The 20,029-nt window shown below is 47.4% G+C and overlaps 1 protein-coding gene across 1 annotated transcript in view; it reads right to left on the bottom strand.

Annotated features, from left to right (window-relative positions):
- The window catches only part of CRAT (carnitine O-acetyltransferase), a 336,972-nt gene that overhangs the window by 21,379 nt on the left and 295,564 nt on the right, over positions 1–20,029 (bottom strand). The window contains exons 11-12 of the mRNA XM_086924849.1: positions 9,512–9,647; positions 9,285–9,347 (exon numbers count right to left, since the gene is read on the bottom strand). Of these exons, the coding sequence (XP_086780975.1) occupies positions 9,285–9,347; positions 9,512–9,647 (199 nt within the window). The remainder of the gene's footprint in view (positions 1–9,284; positions 9,348–9,511; positions 9,648–20,029) is intronic.

Below are 20,029 nucleotides of genomic sequence, written 5' to 3'. Positions count from 1 at the left end.
CTGATATCTGCAAAGATCCTGTTCGCGCTATATAAAACTTTCAAAATGAATAAATAAATAAATAAAACACTGATTCCAGTGATGGAAGTATGATCCCATATACTGTTGGGGCTACCTTTGGGAACCTCCCCCTGTGCTACTGGTAACACCCTTCCAGGGTCTGACAGCAAGCTAGCGCTGCTGCCGACCACAGACACGATTCTGCCCTCCTGCTGCTGAGCCAAGCTTGAGCAGGGGAAGGTAGGACAATAGGTTTTCTGTCCTAGGGAAGGGTGACCACCTTCCAGACAGGACTTAGTGTATTGGGCTGGGGTGGGGGTGCTGCCAGCGCCACCAGACTGCTTTGAAGGGCACATTTGGTGCCCTCTTTGCATACTCCAGTTGGAAACAGTTCAGGGAGCTCTTGGCTCACGTGAGCTCTGGTGCGAAAATGGACAAAGGATGTGGGAGTATCCTCTTCTCTGTCCAGCCCCTCATCTGGGGTGATACCCGAGTCGTTCCAACCCTTTTCCTATCGTACTCAAGGGCTTACCTGTGGGTGGTTCCTAGTTCGACAGTCTGGACACTTAGACTTTGCCTGGAACCGAGACTGCACCAAGGAAGACTCCTCCTGGTGTCGCTGTTCTGCAAGTCTTCTTCATCGTCTGTGTCTGTGCTTCTACCAGGATCTTTACTAGACCTATGGGAATCAAGGACACCTGAAGTGATCTTCCCTGGAGTGAAGGAGTAACTTCCCTGCATCTGTAGGCATCGCAACAAAATGGACATGTCTGCTGCTCCTGAAATCCCTCGGACTTTCTGTCCCGAGGTTCGGCAACACAGGTGGTGGTTCTGCAACTCCCTTGAAGCCTGACCTGTCCTCTCTGCAATTTTAAGGCCAGTAACCCTCATCATAACTGCTGGGACCAAACCCCTGTGCACTGCGTCGACTTGCCATTGCCAAGGTTGGTTGGCTCTGCACTCCAGAGATTTTCGGGCAACAAGAAGCTTCAGCACCAGTATCTCTTCCTGCCAAGTACAGCATCCTCACCACATCCTTTTTTTTAACTTTTTTTTGTTTTATATAGTGCGAACTTGACCTGAAGGTACCAAGGTGCTTTACATGAGCACCAGTTACGTTACAGATGGACCCATTGAATTTTGGTTCGGCACGGGGAGATAAAGTGATTTGCCCAGAATCACAGGATGTTGAGCGTTCCTGCAGAGACTCGAACCCGGTTCCCCAGCTTCAGAGCTTCCCTTTGGGAAGGGTCCTTATTCTGAAAAACTGCAACCACGACTTCTCCATTGACTTTCATTGGTCACGCGGCCGTGTTTCCACTTTGCACACGGCCTCTGTGTGGTTCCTGGGTACTTACCTTGGGTGGTTCCGTGTCTCATCGGCTCCTCCGTGTCGTCTGGTCCAAGTCCTGTCCTCCTTTATTTATTTATTTATTTATTTTTTAAATTTGTATGGCGCTACAGCTACCCAAAAAGGGTTTCCCGGCGCCTGAGTCATTTGATCAGATAGAAGGAAAGTTGCCAAATTGTAGTATTACTGCAGTTGTTTCTGGAACAGCCAGGTTTTTACATATTTCCGGAATTTCGTATAGCTCTCTTCTTTCCGGATCTGAGGGGGAAGTGAGTTCCATAGAGTGGGCCCTCTCACAGCAAAAGAACGCCCTCCCGTTTTTTGGAGTTTAAATCTAAGAATAGCAAAATTTGCTGCTGTTAGAGATCGGAGATTTCTTGTTGGAAGGTAGGGACAAGCCAGGGTTTGTAGGTAGGCGGGTGCAGTTCTGGTTTTAATTTTAAACATATATGTCAGGGTTTTAAAGCTGATCCGATGTTCTATCCTGAGCCAATGTAGGTCATTCAGATGTTTAGATATTCTCTCAAACTTTGGGATCTGACACAGGAGTCGTGCAGCCGCGTTTTGGATCATTTGGAGTCGTTTTATCACTGCAAGATTTGAACCCAAGTAAAGAATGTTACCGTAGTCAATGCGTGATGTTATTAGTGCATTGACTACGGTCTTTTGGGTGTTTTGGGGCAACATCCAAATAATTTTCTTTAGCCATTTTATTATGGTGAAGCAGAGGCCAGCGACTTTATTTGCCTGCTGCTTCATCGACAAAGTATTGTCGATAATGACTCCTAGGTTCCTTACTTGAGTGGCTGGGATGGGAAGATTACCCATCTCTGCTGGCCAGTGTAAGGGGCTCCAGAGCTCTTTATTTCTTCCAAGAAGAAGAACCTCCGTTTTATCCCCGTTTAGCTTCAACTTCGCATTCCACTTTCTTAATATATGGTTTGGTCTCCTACCTGGCGACCACTGTATTTTGTGCTACTTACCATATTACAATTGAAGTATTATTGTGTATTTGTTTTGCTTTCTACAGGTAGGAGATATACCAATGTGTCAGTGAGTGTTGTGTAATAAATAGAAGAATTTTTATATAAACAGTGAAATGAAATGAAATGAAATGAAAATGTGTTTTATAAAGTGCAAATAGCTGCCCAGAGGCGTCCAAGCGCTAAAGCTAACAATGTATAGACAACTGGGTGAGTGACAGAAACAGGAAGAAACAAATCTATTTATTGAACAAAAAAAGTTTTCAGGTGCTTCCTAAAAGAGGTAAGATCTGAATTGGACCTGAGAAATAGGGGTAGACCGTTCCAAAGCCTGGCCACATTCAGGGAAAAGGAACGACCTCCTGTTCTGGACCGTTTAACTCTTGGCACGACAGCACAGAAAGCATTGGTAGACCGTAGCTGTCTGCTGGGGAGGTAAGGGGTGATTAAGGGACGACTAATTGCTGGGCCAGTTTCCCAGAATGCCTGATGAGCAACACAGAGAGATTTAAAACTAATCCTATCCCTTACAGGGAGCCAATGTGATTCTTTTTCGTTTAACCTACACTACATGATTAAACTGGTAAAACAAGCTGCTTAACTCTCATTCAAGATAAGCCTGAAGGCTGCTCTCCACAGCTACCACTTTGAGAGCTTTCAAAGGTTATCAAAGGCAGCTAAAATCACCATAAGGGGTGTCTGGATTAGTGCAAGGTGCATCACTTCAATAAGTGTTCACCATATAGTAAGCCAGCCTCCTACATAAGTTAAAAGGGGGACAAGACATCTTGAATAGGGCAAATATATTGCGCCTATCAACAACTATTAAGAGTTTAAAGGACTTAATATTGACTGATATGGTTTCTATTGAGTTTATACACGTTGGCAAACAATTAGACAACAATACTGTCTTGGCCAACGGGGTGCAATCAGAATTAGATGGCAACCTTCCAGCTTCATCTTGCGGAGCACCTTTGGAATCAAAGGTATGGGGGGAAAAGCGTACGCGCAAATCCCTGGCCATCGCATGGACAGGGCATTCCCTCAGGATTCCATTTGAGGGAACCTGCTGGCATAATATCGGCATTTCTTGATCCCTCTCGTTGCGAATAAATCCAGTGCTGGTTTGCCCCAAGCCTGGAACACTGTGTTCGCCTGTTCCTGTTTCAGCTTTCACTCGTGACAGTCCGACTGAGACATGCTCAGCGTGTCCGCCAGGGTTTTGTGGAGACCACTGATGTGTTCGGCTCTCAGGGCTATCTTATGGAATGTGACCCATTCCCACAATTCCTGAGCCTCTTGTGAGAGCGTAGCTGATTTCGTTCCTCCTTGTTTGTTGATATAATACATGCTGATGGTATTGTTGGTCTGGACTAGCACAGAGGAACCCGCAATGCTCAGGGGGAATGATTGGAGAGACAGAAAAATGACACGGAGCTCCAGCCTGTTGATCTGCTGTTTTTGTCTTTGAGATCATCTTCCCTGAATCTGCAAATCTTGCAGATGACCTCCCCGTCCTTCAACGAGGCATCGGTTGTTAAAACTAAATCTGGAATAGTCTGTAGGAACGTGAGACCCTGGGTTAGATTCTCTGTCTGCGACCACCAATTTGGAGAATTTATTGTGCGCGGAGTGACCTTCATGGTATTGTTGAAAGAACCCATGGTGTGTTGCCATTGAAGCTGCAGTTCCTCCTGAAGATGTCTCATTTTGAGCCGTGCCAAGGGTATGAGATGTATCGCTGAAGAGCACATCATTAGGAGCGAAGCAAACATTCGGACTGAAACGGACCTTTTTTAAATTAACCTTGCCAATTTTTGAAGACGCAGCTGGCGGCCGTGACACAAGAATGCTTTGCACTGGACCGTGTCTAACCTTGCTCCGAGAAAAAACATGACTTGGAGAGAATGTAACTGTGATTTGCTGTCGTTGAGAATCAGCCCCAGAGAAGAGGAAAGATGGGTACATTCTGCTGTGGCAATCTTGGTTTCGTGTTCCGAAGGACCTTTGAGTAGCCAATCGTCTAGATAAGGGAATACTTGTATTCCTCGAGATCTCAATGCTGCTGCCACTGGTGCCAAGCACTTTGTGAAGATTCTTGGTGCTGATTTCAGACCAAACGGGAGCACTTTGAACTGATAATGGGCGCCAGCAACTTGAAAGCAAAGATATTTGTAATGTTTGGGGTGGATAGGTATGTGGAAATACACGTCTTCCATATCCAGAGAAGCCATAAAATCTCCTTTATTTAAACAACTCAATATCTCGTGATGACGAGGGGGACCCCCTGGGCGGAGCAGTAGGTGGCTGTTTGATGAATTCCAGGGTGTGGCCATTGGTTACTAGGTCTACAACCCATTGGTCTGATGTTATTTCCTGCCACTTGTGAACAAAAGTTGAAATCTTCGTGCCCACGGGTACGGAGGGTAAAATGGTTGGCACACTGTGGAGATCACTGCTTCCTGTTAGTGTCTCGGCCTTGATACTGTGATCTCTTTCGACCACCCTGACGGGAGAAACTAGTCGTAGACTATTGACGGTATGATGTCTGGCTGTAAGGCGGTCTATACTGGGATTGATAATGCCTATTCTGTTGGTTTTGGTATCCTCCTCTTGATGAAAAACCATGTCCTCTCGCTCCTCTGAAAGATCCGTGCCCGTATTGAAAGGTGCCTAATGACCGTGCGGTATCCGTGTCAGTTTTTATAGCTAAAAGGGCCTCATCAATATGTTTACCAAACTTCTACTTGTCGGGGGTACAACTAACCCCTGGAACTCCACCTTCTGGCCCACAAGGTTGGGCACCCCCCCTAATCCTGTCAGCTCAGTGAAGAGCCTTGGGATCATCATTAGTAATGACCTTACGATGAAATCCCAGATTAGTGCGGTGGTGTCCTCCAGTTTTTTTCAGTTGAGAAAAATTCGTAAGATTGCCCGCTTCTTGACCACCGAAGCTCTCACCCTGGCCTTATTGGCGCTAGTCATCTCCAGGATAGACTATGCCAACTCTCTTTATGTTGGCATACCGGCATACCAACTAAAGAGGCTACAACTGGTGCAGAACCAGGCAGCACGGCTCATTCATTACCAACCCAAACACCAACACGTACGCCCCTTTTAAAATCTCTTCACTGGCTCCCTGTCATTGAGCGGTGTCAATTCAAACTGGGCTGCTTTATCTTTAAGTCCCTTGCTGGTACAGGCCCTTTGTTCATTTCCTCACTCTTGTATCCATATGTTTCCTCTCGCAACCTCCGCTCCGCCCACCTGGCCCTACTCCAGATCCCGACCTTTAAACGTAAAAAACAGGGAGGACTAAGGTTCTCATTCCTTGCCCCTTCCTTCTGGAACGCCCTCCCCCTAGCCTTAAGACTGGCTTCCCCCCTAACCCACTACAGGTCCCTTCTAAAAACCCACCTGTTTCGCATAGCCTACAACTAATCTTCTCAGCCCCAGGTACTGTCTGTTTCTTTTCTTTCTTTGCTCCCAGCGCCAAGAAACCGTCAGGTGTTAGTCGCGCTTTATAAATTCTTTTTACATTACATTTTACATTACAAAGACTCTCCATCATAGGCCATGTCTAGAATCTTTGTTTGCCCCTCAGGTCTGAAAGTAGTAGCTTTAAGCCATCCCTAGCGTTTAAGCACTGCAGCCCCTGCTAGCTGACGGAAGTTGGTGTTCACGATGGCCAAGGCGCAATCTATAGTTTCCAATGCGGCATGTTCTCCTTCCAACAGAATCTTTCTTGCTCCCTGCCTTTGGTCCTCAGGAAGGAGGTCAATGAGACTCGCCATGTCTGACCACATTTGACGGTCATAACAGCCGATTATGGCTAGAAAATTGGCAGCTCTAATAGAGTCTGCTGCCATAGTAGAGAATTTTTTGCTTATAAGGTCCAGACGACGTCCTTCCTTGTCAGGCCGTGTGGTGATAGGCGTTACAGGATTTTTAGATCGCTTCTGGACGGCCTGTGAAATTACTGAATCTGGCCGAGGGTGGCTAATCAGACAGGATCGGCTGTTAGCAGGTGCACGGTATTTCTTTTCTATGCGCGGAAGCAACTGCCGGAATCAATGTAGTCTATTATAGGTACCGCTCTCGTGATCTTCCTGGACTCTTCCTTGAAATCATGAAGGACACATTCTGTCTGTTAGACTGTAACTGGCAATTGAAATCTAGCTGATGCCCGCGGCATTAAATTATGTACAGGATGCAGTCATAGATGAGGCCATCGTAGATGATCTCATTGTAGACTAGGCTGTCGTAGACATGGTTATGTAGGCAAGGTTATCGCAGATGAGGCCGTCGTCATAGATGACCGTCATGAACAACCATCCTAGATAAGGCTGTCGTAGACGACCGTCATAGACAATACCATCAGAGATGAGGCAATCATAGGTGAGGCCATCCGTAGAGGAGGCAATCATAGATAAGGCAATCCTATGATGGCCATTCATAGATTTGGTCATTCGTGGATGAAGCCATACATAGATGATGAGGCTGTCGTAGATGACCGTCATAGACAATACCATCATAGATGAGGCAATCATAGGTTACACCATCCGCAGATGAGGCAATCATAGATGAGGCAATCGTAGATGACCATTGTAGATGAGGTTGTCATTGAGATGAGGCTGTCCTAGGCAATGCCATTGTAGATGAGGCCATCGTAGAGGAGGCCATTCATGGGTGAGACCATCATAGACGAGGCTGTTGTAGATGGACATCGTAGATGAGGCCATCGTCGACGACAGTCGTAGATGAGGCCGTCGTCGACGACCGTCGTAGATTAGGCCGTCGTCGACGACCGTCGTAGATGAGGCCTTCGTCAACGACCGTCGAAGATGAAACCGCCGTCGACGACCATCGTAGATGAGACAGTCGTAGACGACTGTCGTAAACGAGGCCATTGACGACGACTGTCGTAGATGAAGCCGTCGTCGATGACCGTCGTAGATGAGGTAGTCATCGACGACCGTCATAGATATGAGGCTGTCGTAGACTACCCTCGTAGACGACAGTCATAGGAGGCAATAGTAGACGAGGCCATCGTAGATGAGGTCAATATTGGTGAGGCAGTAATAGTAGGCATGGAGCTTTGTTATAGACTCCTTATTGCCAGGTTATGAGGATTTCCCTGATGTAGTGTCAGGGATGAAAAGGGAGTTGTAGGATCTGCCTCTGAGGAAGTTTTTTCCAATTGCCTCTCTCTGAGAGAAGTGCCTTATGAAGACTCAAGGTAAGTTTTTTATGGCTTTTTTGGGCACCCTCTGAAGGCTCCTGGTGCAACCTCTCCCTTTGAACTCTCTTATGAGCTGAAGGAATCCTCGTTGTCCTCATCAGAAGTGACAGATTTAAGTCTCTGTAGTCCCAATAAAAGCCTCATCCCTCAGAACGTGAGAGTTTTTGAGGAAAAGGTTAGACATATTTCGTAGTCTATTACCTTGTTTTCTTCCACTCTGCCATATTACTGCCTCATTAGTGCCAGGGTCAGAGAAATTAAGTATAATCTTGTATCATCCAAAAGAAGTAATAGTTGAAGAAACTGAGCAGAGCTCAGGGAGACTCCCTTCACACACAACGAGCGGTGAAAATCTGAGGAGAACTGCCTCTGCTTGGAAGGTTCTAGAGGGTGCTAGCAGCTGATTGGCTGGGACCAATCTTTGTTTCTTTTTACTATAATGATGTAGATAGGCTACTAAGACTTAGGCCTTAGGCTTTTTCTTTTAGCCTACTACTATTATTTACTCTTGGCACTACTTTTCTATTTACCGTGGGACTCCCGCCTCGGCGACGGGGAATGATTCAGGCATGTGAATCTATGAAAGATACCCCAATACTGGATAATTTTCTCTATTCACTGAGCACACCAATGCAGACTGCGTCTCAATACAGCGCGTGCAACTATACAGACTAAGTCTCAGCACACTGAGCGCACCAATGTAGACTGCGTCTCTACACACTGCGAGCTCGAATCCAGACTGCGCCCCTACATACTGAGAGCACCAATGCAACCGTGTCTCGATCCACAGAGTGCACCTATGCAGACTGAATCTCTACACAATGAGCACACCAATGCAAACTATGCATCACTATACACTGCATGCACCTATGCAGACTACATCGCTACACGCTTGGCCCACCAATGTAAATTGTAGCACTATACACTGCGTGTACCTATGCAAACTGCTTCTCTAAACACTGAGCGCACCAATGCAAACTGAGTCTCTATACACTGCGTGCACCTATGCAGACTGTGCCTTCTCACTCGGAGCGCCCCAATGCACACTGCATCTCTTCACACTTTGCGCAGGTGCGGCAGGTGTGTACTACCGTGGATCATACTGGTACACTAAGTGCACACATTCAATGTGCTCTTACTTACCGTGTCTGAGGACTCAGCTCGTCTCTAACACTCATATAAATACTTATCAAATTTGTACTCATTGAATTGCAGCTTCTCCCTTGTCCACATACATATGTCCAATCCTCACAGGACGATACTTCTCATTTCTCTGTAAGCCTGCATACATGGTTGCCACCTTTGCCAGAGAAAAATACCAGCCACTTGTTCATGCTTTAACATTCTGCAAAGGTTCGTACATGACTCTTGAGCAGAACTTTATATGAAATTGGTCTTCTTCATCATTAATATGTCCTTTCCGTCATAGTTTACTTTAAGTACCAGTCAGCAATCATATACGCAGCTGTAAAACACATTTTAAAGAGTTTTCGTCTTACATTTACTGTTTAAAGGATGTATTGATAACGAGAAAAATACAGGCTTTAGGTGATTTTTCTAATTTTGGTACCAACTCGGACATTATAATAATACTGGTCATGTCGGTACAAAATCGGCCAGGTGGCAACCCTATTAGTATATACCTGGTTCACGTCCGCCTGAGCTTACCAGATTTGTATGTGCCAGGTCCATTTGCGCCTGCACTCACCTTGTCTGTATATGACCGGTGAGCCTGCACAGCTTTTCTCAACAAATCCACTTTTTCCAAGTTCTACAACGAAGAAGATAGAGTCAGTTAGGATATTTTTCAAGTCCAATGCCCAAGTGGCAAACGCCACCAGCTAAGCTCATTCTGATAAAAGGCGTTCATCAAACTCTCTACTGCCCTTCATCTGATGCACTACAGATCCCCATCAGCAGGCATCAGTCCCTCACCTGTTTCGCAGAATCCTCCATAGTCGTCACGAAGTTGAAGGCGTCTTTTGTGGCGGAGCGGATAGTATCTGTGCGTCCCAGGCGGAACATCCTTAGAGATGCACTCTCGTATGTAGCACACACAATGCCATACATCCTGAAAGAAGCAGACAGGTGATGATGTAACACACGCTAGAGAAAGCCAGATCCACACCTCCAACTCAGTGTTCCTATGCAATGGAAGTTACATCATCCACAAGTGAGAAAAACCCATCAGACCACTTCCAACCCAGGAGGAAGTTCTCCCAGACACCCCCTCAACAGAAGGAAACCCGCATAACTACTTGTGGGACTCAGTGCTGACTTCCAACTAGCTAACCCCATCCCCTCAGGAGGGATTACATTTGCTGAGGTTCAGTCAGCGTTGCCATGGTAATGCGGATATCTTGACAAATACAATCGGATAGAGGAGGGCACCTGTCAGGAGGAGAGAAGGAAAGCTCTGGTTCTTCCATCGAGAGAGCAATGAGATAAAGGAGGGCCCACATCAGCAGGACAGGAGGAGCGAGGGAGAGGTCTGCTTCTTGCCCCAGTAGAACTGGATAAAATTAGGTGTCCGCGCCTTCCCTCAGTAGGAGGAGATACAGGAAGGTGTCAGCTGTCCAAGTGTCAACCGTCGTGAGAGACGATAAAGTTCGGCGCCACCCGTTTCCATCATCATGCAAGGACATATGTAGGGGTTAGCCCTTTCCATTGGTAGGAGCAGCTAGAGGTAGGTTTTAGCTCCTTCCATTGGTAGTTGGTGCTAGAGGTAAGTTTTAGCTCCTTCCATTAGTGTAGAGAGGTTGGAGACGGCTCCTATGATTGGTAGGAGGTGCTAGAGGTAGGTTTTAGCTCCTATCATTAGTGGAGAGAGGTTGGTGTCTGCTCCTTCCATTGGTAGTTGGTGCTAGAGGTAGGTTTTAGCTCCTTCCATTAGCAGGAGAGAGGTACGTGTCTGCTCCTTCCATTGGTAGGAGGTGCAAGAGGTAGGTTTTAGCTCCTTCCATTGGTAGTTGGTGCTAGAGGTAGGTTTTAGCTCCTTCCATTAGTAGTTGGTGCTAGAGGTAGGTTTTAGCTCCTTCCATTAGCGTAGAGAGGTTGGTGTCGGCTCCTATGATTGGTAGGAGGTGCTAGAGGTAGGTTTTAGCTCCTTCCATTAGCAGGAGAGAGGTAGGTGTCGGCTTCTTCCATTAGTAGGAGATAATAGAGGTAGGTTTTAGCTCCTTCCATTAGCAGGAGAGAGGTAGGTGTCTGCTCCTTCCATTGGTAGGAGGTGCAAGAGGTAGGTTTTAGCTCCTTTCATTGGTAGGAGGTACTAGAGGTAGGTTTTAGCTCCTTCCATTAGCAGGGAAGGGGTAGGTGTCGGCTTCTTCCATTTGTAGGAGGTGCTAGAGGTAGGTTTTTAGCTCCTTCCATTAGTAGGAGGTGCTAGAGGTAGGTTTGTAGCTCCTATCATTAGTGGAGAGAGGTTGGTGTCTGCTCCTTCCATTGGTAGGAGGTGCTAGAGGTAGGTTTTTAGCTCCTATCATTAGTGGAGAGAGGTAGGTGTCTGCTGCTTCCATTAGTAGGAGGTGCTAGAGGTAGGTTTGTAGCTCCTATCATTAGTGGAGAGAGGTAGGTGTCTGCTCCTTCCATTGGTAGGAGGTGCAAGAGGTAGGTTTTTAGCTCCTATCATTAGTGGAGAGAGGTAGGTGTCTGCTGCTTCCATTGGTAGGAGGTGCTAGAGGTAGGTTTTTAGCTCCTATCATTAGTGGAGAGAGGTTGGTGTCTGCTCCTTCCATTGGTAGGAGGTGCTAGAGGTAGGTTTGTAGCTCCTATCATTAGTGGAGAGAGGTAGGTGTCTGCTGCTTCCATTGGTAGGAGGTGCTAGAGGTAGGTTTTTAGCTCCTATCATTAGTGGAGAGAGGTAGGTGTCTGCTGCTTCCATTGGTAGGAGGTGCTAGAGGTAGGTTTGTAGCTCCTATCATTAGTGGAGAGAGGTAGGTGTCTGCTGCTTCCATTGGTAAGAGGTGCTAGAGGTAGGTTTGTAGCTCCTATCATTAGTGGAGAGAGGTAGGTGTCTGCTGCTTCCATTGGTAGGAGGTGCTAGAGGTAGGTTTTTAGCTCCTATCATTAGTGGAGAGAGGTAGGTGTCTGCTCCTTCCATTGGTAGGAGGTGCAAGAGGTAGGTTTGTAGCTCCTATCATTAGTGGAGAGAGGTAGGTGTCTGCTGCTTCCATTAGTAGGAGGTGCTAGAGGTAGGTTTTTAGCTCCTATCATTAGTGGAGAGAGGTTGGTGTCTGCTCCTTCCATTGGTAGGAGGTGCTAGAGGTAGGTTTGTAGCTCCTATCATTAGTGGAGAGAGGTTGGTGTCTGCTGCTTCCATTGGTAGGAGGTGCTAGAGGTAGGTTTTTAGCTCCTATCATTAGTGGAGAGAGGTAGGTGTCTGCTGCTTCCATTGGTAGGAGGTGCTAGAGGTAGGTTTGTAGCTCCTATCATTAGTGGAGAGAGGTAGGTGTCTGCTGCTTCCATTGGTAGGAGGTGCTAGAGGTAGGTTTTTAGCTCCTATCATTAGTGGAGAGAGGTTGGTGTCTGCTGCTTCCATTGGTAGGAGGTGCTAGAGGTAGGTTTGTAGCTCCTATCATTAGTGGAGAGAGGTTGGTGTCTGCTGCTTCCATTGGTAGGAGGTGCTAGAGGTAGGTTTGTAGCTCCTATCATTAGTGGAGAGAGGTTGGTGTCTGCTGCTTCCATTGGTAGGAGGTGCTAGAGGTAGGTTTGTAGCTCCTATCATTAGTGGAGAGAGGTAGGTGTCTGCTGCTTCCATTGGTAGGAGGTGCTAGAGGTAGGTTTTTAGCTCCTATCATTAGTGGAGAGAGGTAGGTGTCTGCTGCTTCCATTGGTAGGAGGTGCAAGAGGTAGGTTTTTAGCTCCTATCATTAGTGGAGAGAGGTTGGTGTCTGCTGCTTCCATTGGTAGGAGGTGCTAGAGGTAGGTTTTTAGCTCCTATCATTAGTGGAGAGAGGTAGGTGTCTGCTGCTTCCATTGGTAGGAGGTGCTAGAGGTAGGTTTGTAGCTCCTATCATTAGTGGAGAGAGGTAGGTGTCTGCTGCTTCCATTGGTAGGAGGTGCTAGAGGTAGGTTTTTAGCTCCTATCATTAGTGGAGAGAGGTTGGTGTCTGCTGCTTCCATTGGTAGGAGGTGCTAGAGGTAGGTTTTTAGCTCCTATCATTAGTGGAGAGAGGTAGGTGTCTGCTGCTTCCATTGGTAGGAGGTGCTAGAGGTAGGTTTGTAGCTCCTATCATTAGTGGAGAGAGGTAGGTGTCTGCTGCTTCCATTGGTAGGAGGTGCTAGAGGTAGGTTTTTAGCTCCTATCATTAGTGGAGAGAGGTTGGTGTCTGCTGCTTCCATTGGTAGGAGGTGCTAGAGGTAGGTTTGTAGCTCCTATCATTAGTGGAGAGAGGTAGGTGTCTGCTCCTTCCATTGGTAGGAGGAGCAAGAGGTAGGTTTGTAGCTCCTATCATTAGTGGAGAGAGGTTGGTGTCTGCTGCTTCCATTAGTAGGAGGTGCTAGAGGTAGGTTTTTAGCTCCTATCATTAGTGGAGAGAGGTTGGTGTCTGCTGCTTCCATTGGTAGGAGGTGCTAGAGGTAGGTTTGTAGCTCCTATCATTAGTGGAGAGAGGTAGGTGTCTGCTGCTTCCATTGGTAGGAGGTGCTAGAGGTAGGTTTTTAGCTCCTATCATTAATGGAGAGAGGTAGGTGTCTGCTCCTTCCATTGGTAGGAGGTGCTAGAGGTAGGTTTGTAGCTCCTATCATTAGTGGAGAGAGGTAGGTGTCTGCTCCTTCCATTGGTAGGAGGTGCTAGAGGTAGGTTTTTAGCTCCTATCATTAGTGGAGAGAGGTAGGTGTCTGCTGCTTCCATTAGTAGGAGGTGCAAGAGGTAGGTTTTTAGCTCCTATCATTAGTGGAGAGAGGTTGGTGTCTGCTGCTTCCATTAGTAGGAGGTGCTAGAGGTAGGTTTTTAGCTCCTATCATTAGTGGAGAGAGGTAGGTGTCTGCTCCTTCCATTGGTAGGAGGTGCTAGAGGTAGGTTTTTAGCTCCTATCATTAGTGGAGAGAGGTTGGTGTCTGCTGCTTCCATTGGTAGGAGGTGCAAGAGGTAGGTTTGTAGCTCCTATCATTAGTGGAGAGAGGTAGGTGTCTGCTGCTTCCATTGGTAGGAGGTGCTAGAGGTAGGTTTGTAGCTCCTATCATTAGTGGAGAGAGGTTGGTGTCTGCTGCTTCCATTGGTAGGAGGTGCTAGAGGTAGGTTTTTAGCTCCTATCATTAGTGGAGAGAGGTTGGTGTCTGCTGCTTCCATTGGTAGGAGGTGCTAGAGGTAGGTTTGTAGCTCCTATCATTAGTGGAGAGAGGTAGGTGTCTGCTGCTTCCATTGGTAGGAGGTGCTAGAGGTAGGTTTTTAGCTCCTATCATTAGTGGAGAGAGGTAGGTGTCTGCTCCTTCCATTGGTAGGAGGTGCTAGAGGTAGGTTTTTAGCTCCTATCATTAGTGGAGAGAGGTAGGTGTCTGCTGCTTCCATTGGTAGGAGGTGCTAGAGGTAGGTTTTTAGCTCCTATCATTAGTGGAGAGAGGTAGGTGTCTGCTCCTTCCATTGGTAGGAGGTGCAAGAGGTAGGTTTGTAGCTCCTATCATTAGTGGAGAGAGGTAGGTGTCTGCTGCTTCCATTGGTAGGAGGTGCTAGAGGTAGGTTTTTAGCTCCTATCATTAGTGGAGAGAGGTAGGTGTCTGCTGCTTCCATTGGTAGGAGGTGCTAGAGGTAGGTTTGTAGCTCCTATCATTAGTGGAGAGAGGTAGGTGTCTGCTGCTTCCATTGGTAGGAGGTGCTAGAGGTAGGTTTTTAGCTCCTATCATTAGTGGAGAGAGGTAGGTGTCTGCTGCTTCCATTGGTAGGAGGTGCTAGAGGTAGGTTTTTAGCTCCTATCATTAGTGGAGAGAGGTAGGTGTCTGCTCCTTCCATTGGTAGGAGGTGCAAGAGGTAGGTTTGTAGCTCCTATCATTAGTGGAGAGAGGTAGGTGTCTGCTGCTTCCATTGGTAGGAGGTGCTAGAGGTAGGTTTTTAGCTCCTATCATTAGTGGAGAGAGGTAGGTGTCTGCTGCTTCCATTGGTAGGAGGTGCTAGAGGTAGGTTTTTAGCTCCTATCATTAGTGGAGGGAGGTAGGTGTCTGCTCCTTCCATTGGTAGGAGGTGCTAGAGGTAGGTTTTTAGCTCCTATCATTAGTGGAGAGAGGTAGGTGTCTGCTGCTTCCATTGGTAGGAGGTGCTAGAGGTAGGTTTGTAGCTCCTATCATTAGTGGAGAGAGGTTGGTGTCTGCTCCTTCCATTGGTAGGAGGTGCTAGAGGTAGGTTTGTAGCTCCTATCATTAGTGGAGAGAGGTAGGTGTCTGCTCCTTCCATTGGTAGGAGGTGCTAGAGGTAGGTTTTTAGCTCCTTCCATTAGCAGGAGAGAGGTAGGTGTCTGCTGCTTCCATTAGTAGGAGGTGCTAGAGGTAGGTTTTTAGCTCCTATCATTAGTGGAGAGAGGTAGGTGTCTGCTGCTTCCATTGGTAGGAGGTGCAAGAGGTAGGTTTGTAGCTCCTATCATTAGTGGAGAGAGGTTGGTGTCTGCTCCTTCCATTGGTAGGAGGTGCTAGAGGTAGGTTTTTAGCTCCTATCATTAGTGGAGAGAGGTAGGTGTCTGCTCCTTCCATTGGTAGGAGGTGCTAGAGGTAGGTTTTTAGCTCCTATCATTAGTGGAGAGAGGTTGGTGTCTGCTGCTTCCATTGGTAGGAGGTGCTAGAGGTAGGTTTGTAGCTCCTATCATTAGTGGAGAGAGGTTGGTGTCTGCTGCTTCCATTGGTAGGAGGTGCAAGAGGTAGGTTTGTAGCTCCTATCATTAGTGGAGAGAGGTAGGTGTCTGCTGCTTCCATTGGTAGGAGGTGCTAGAGGTAGGTTTTTAGCTCCTATCATTAGTGGAGAGAGGTAGGTGTCTGCTGCTTCCATTGGTAGGAGGTGCTAGAGGTAGGTTTGTAGCTCCTATCATTAGTGGAGAGAGGTTGGTGTCTGCTGCTTCCATTGGTAGGAGGTGCTAGAGGTAGGTTTTTAGCTCCTATCATTAGTGGAGAGAGGTTGGTGTCTGCTGCTTCCATTGGTAGGAGGTGCTAGAGGTAGGTTTGTAGCTCCTATCATTAGTGGAGAGAGGTAGGTGTCTGCTCCTTCCATTGGTAGGAGGTGCTAGAGGTAGGTTTGTAGCTCCTATCATTAGTGGAGAGAGGTTGGTGTCTGCTGCTTCCATTGGTAGGAGGTGCTAGAGGTAGGTTTGTAGCTCCTATCATTAGTGGAGAGAGGTAGGTGTCTGCTCCTTCCATTGGTAGGAGGTGCTAGAGGTAGGTTTGTAGCTCCTATCATTAGTGGAGAGAGGTAGGTGTCTGCTGCTTCCATTAGTAGGAGGTGCTAGAGGTAGGTTTTTAGCTCCTATCATTAGTGGAGAGAGGTTGGTGTCTGCTGCTTCCATTAGTAGGAGGTGCTAGAGGTAGGTTTTTAGCTCCTATCATTAGTGGAGAGAGGTAGGTTTTTGGCTCCTTCCATTGGTAGGAGGTGCTAGAGGTAGGTTTGTAGCTCCTATCATTAGTGGAGAGAGGTTGGTGTCTGCTCCTTCCATTGGTAGGAGGTGCTAGAGGTAGGTTTGTAGCTCCTATCATTAGTGGAGAGAGGTAGGTGTCTGCTGCTTCCATTGGTAGGAGGTGCTAGAGGTAGGTTTTTAGCTCCTATCATTAGTGGAGAGAGGTTGGTGTCTGCTCCTTCCATTGGTAGGAGGTGCTAGAGGTAGGTTTGTAGCTCCTATCATTAGTGGAGAGAGGTTGGTGTCTGCTGCTTCCATTGGTAGGAGGTGCTAGAGGTAGGTTTGTAGCTCCTATCATTAGTGGAGAGAGCTTGGTGTCTGCTGCTTCCATTGGTAGGAGGTGCTAGAGGTAGGTTTGTAGCTCCTATCATTAGTGGAGAGAGGTAGGTGTCTGCTCCTTCCATTGGTAGGAGGTGCTAGAGGTAGGTTTTTAGCTCCTATCATTAGTGGAGAGAGGTTGGTATCTGCTGCTTCCATTAGTAGGAGGTGCTAGAGGTAGGTTTGTAGCTCCTATCATTAGTGGAGAGAGGTTGGTGTCTGCTGCTTCCATTAGTAGGAGGTGCTAGAGGTAGGTTTTTAGCTCCTATCATTAGTGGAGAGAGGTAGGTGTCTGCTGCTTCCATTGGTAGGAGGTGCTAGAGGTAGGTTTTTAGCTCCTATCATTAGTGGAGAGAGGTAGGTGTCTGCTGCTTCCATTGGTAGGAGGTGCTAGAGGTAGGTTTGTAGCTCCTATCATTAGTGGAGAGAGGTAGGTGTCTGCTGCTTCCATTGGTAGGAGGTGCTAGAGGTAGGTTTGTAGCTCCTATCATTAGTGGAGAGAGGTAGGTGTCTGCTGCTTCCATTGGTAGGAGGTGCTAGAGGTAGGTTTGTAGCTCCTATCATTAGTGGAGAGAGGTTGGTGTCTGCTGCTTCCATTGGTAGGAGGTGCTAGAGGTAGGTTTGTAGCTCCTATCATTAGTGGAGAGAGGTAGGTGTCTGCTGCTTCCATTGGTAGGAGGTGCTAGAGGTAGGTTTTTAGCTCCTATCATTAGTGGAGAGAGGTAGGTTTTTGGCTCCTTCCATTGGTAGGAGGTGCTAGAGGTAGGTTTGTAGCTCCTATCATTAGTGGAGAGAGGTTGGTGTCTGCTGCTTCCATTGGTAGGAGGTGCTAGAGGTAGGTTTGTAGCTCCTATCATTAGTGGAGAGAGGTAGGTGTCTGCTGCTTCCATTGGTAGGAGGTGCTAGAGGTAGGTTTTTAGCTCCTATCATTAGTGGAGAGAGGTTGGTGTCTGCTGCTTCCATTGGTAGGAGGTGCTAGAGGTAGGTTTTTAGCTCCTATCGTTAGTGGAGAGTGGTTGGTGTCTGCTGCTTCCATTGGTAGGAGGTGCTAGAGGTAGGTTTGTAGCTCCTATCATTAGTGGAGAGAGGTAGGTGTCTGCTGCTTCCATTGGTAGGAGGTGCTAGAGGTAGGTTTGTAGCTCCTATCATTAGTGGAGAGAGGTAGGTGTCTGCTCCTTCCATTGGTAGGAGGTGCAAGAGGTAGGTTTGTAGCTCCGATCATTAGTGGAGAGAGGTAGGTGTCTGCTGCTTCCATTGGTAGGAGGTGCAAGAGGTAGGTTTGTAGCTCCTATCATTAGTGGAGAGAGGTAGGTGTCTGCTGCTTCCATTGGTAGGAGGTGCAAGAGGTAGGTTTGTAGCTCCTATCATTAGTGGAGAGAGGTTGGTGTCTGCTGCTTCCATTGGTAGGAGGTGCTAGAGGTAGGTTTGTAGCTCCTATCATTAGTGGAGAGAGGTAGGTGTCTGCTCCTTCCATTAGTAGGAGGTGCTAGAGGTAGGTTTTTAGCTCCTATCATTAGTGGAGAGAGGTTGGTGTCTGCTGTTTTCATTGGTAGGAGGTGCTAGAGGTAGGTTTTTAGCTCCTATCATTAGTGGAGAGAGGTTGGTGTCTGCTGCTTCCATTGGTAGGAGGTGCTAGAGGTAGGTTTTTAGCTCCTATCATTAGTGGAGAGAGGTTGGTGTCTGCTGCTTCCATTGGTAGGAGGTGCTAGAGGTAGGTTTTTAGCTCCTATCATTAGTGGAGAGAGGTTGGTGTCTGCTGCTTCCATTAGTAGGAGGTGCTAGAGGTAGGTTTGTAGCTCCTATCATTAGTGGAGAGAGGTTGGTGTCTGCTGCTTCCATTGGTAGGAGGTGCTAGAGGTAGGTTTGTAGCTCCTATCATTAGTGGAGAGAGGTAGGTGTCTGCTGCTTCCATTGGTAGGAGGTGCAAGAGGTAGGTTTTTAGCTCCTATCATTAGTGGAGAGAGGTAGGTGTCTGCTCCTTCCATTGGTAGGAGGTGCAAGAGGTAGGTTTTTAGCTCCTATCATTAGTGGAGAGAGGTAGGTGTCTGCTGCTTCCATTGGTAGGAGGTGCAAGAGGTAGGTTTGTAGCTCCTATCATTAGTGGAGAGAGGTAGGTGTCTGCTGCTTCCATTGGTAGGAGGTGCTAGAGGTAGGTTTTTAGCTCCTATCATTAGTGGAGAGAGGTAGGTGTCTGCTCCTTCCATTGGTAGGAGGTGCTAGAGGTAGGTTTGTAGCTATCATTAGTGGAGAGAGGTAGGTGTCTGCTGCTTCCATTAGTAGGAGGTGCTAGAGGTAGGTTTTTAGCTCCTATGATTAGTGGAGAGAGGTTGGTGTCTGCTCCTTCCATTGGTAGGAGGTGCTAGAGGTAGGTTTTTAGCTCCTATCATTAGTGGAGAGAGGTTGGTGTCTGCTGCTTCCATTAGTAGGAGGTGCTAGAGGTAGGTTTGTAGCTCCTATCATTAGTGGAGAGAGGTAGGTGTCTGCTGCTTCCATTGGTAGGAGGTGCAAGAGGTAGGTTTGTAGCTCCTATCATTAGTGGAGAGAGGTAGGTGTCTGCTGCTTCCATTAGTAGGAGGTGCTAGAGGTAGGTTTGTAGCTCCTATCATTAGTGGAGAGAGGTAGGTGTCTGCTGCTTCCATTGGTAGGAGGTGCTAGAGGTAGGTTTGTAGCTCCTATCATTAGTGGAGAGAGGTAGGTGTCTGCTGCTTCCATTGGTAGGAGGTGCAAGAGGTAGGTTTGTAGCTCCTATCATTAGTGGAGAGAGGTAGGTGTCTGCTGCTTCCATTGGTAGGAGGTGCTAGAGGTAGGTTTGTAGCTCCTATCATTAGTGGAGAGAGGTTAGTGTCTGCTGCTTCCATTGGTAGGAGGTGCTAGAGGTAGGTTTTAGCTCCTTTCATTGGTAGGAGGTGCTAGAGGTAGGTTTTTAGCTCCTATCATTAGTGGAGAGAGGTAGGTGTCTGCTGCTTCCATTAGTAGGAGGTGCTAGAGGTAGGTTTTTAGCTCCTATCATTAGTGGAGAGAGGTAGGTGTCTGCTGCTTCCATTGGTAGGAGGTGCTAGAGGTAGGTTTTTAGCTCCTATCATTAGTGGAGAGAGGTAGGTGTCTGCTGCTTCCATTGGTAGGAGGTGCTAGAGGTAGGTTTTTAGCTCCTATCATTAGTGGAGAGAGGTAGGTGTCTGCTGCTTCCATTAGTAGGAGGTGCTAGAGGTAGGTTTGTAGCTCCTATCATTAGTGGAGAGAGGTAGGTGTCTGCTGCTTCCATTAGTAGGAGGTGCTAGAGGTAGGTTTTTAGCTCCTATCATTAGTGGAGAGAGGTTGGTGTCTGCTGCTTCCATTGGTAGGAGGTGCTAGAGGTAGGTTTGTAGCTCCTATCATTAGTGGAGAGAGGTTGGTGTCTGCTGCTTCCATTAGTAGGAGGTGCTAGAGGTAGGTTTTTAGCTCCTATCATTAGTGGAGAGAGGTAGGTGTCTGCTGCTTCCATTGGTAGGAGGTGCTAGAGGTAGGTTTGTAGCTCCTATCATTAGTGGAGAGAGGTAGGTGTCTG

This window comes from Lissotriton vulgaris, chromosome 5, assembly GCF_964263255.1.
Source record: "Lissotriton vulgaris chromosome 5, aLisVul1.2, whole genome shotgun sequence".
Taxonomy (NCBI): domain Eukaryota; kingdom Metazoa; phylum Chordata; class Amphibia; order Caudata; family Salamandridae; genus Lissotriton; species Lissotriton vulgaris.
Note: the sequence above shows the minus strand (reverse complement) of the source record. Positions and strands in the feature narration are given on the sequence as shown.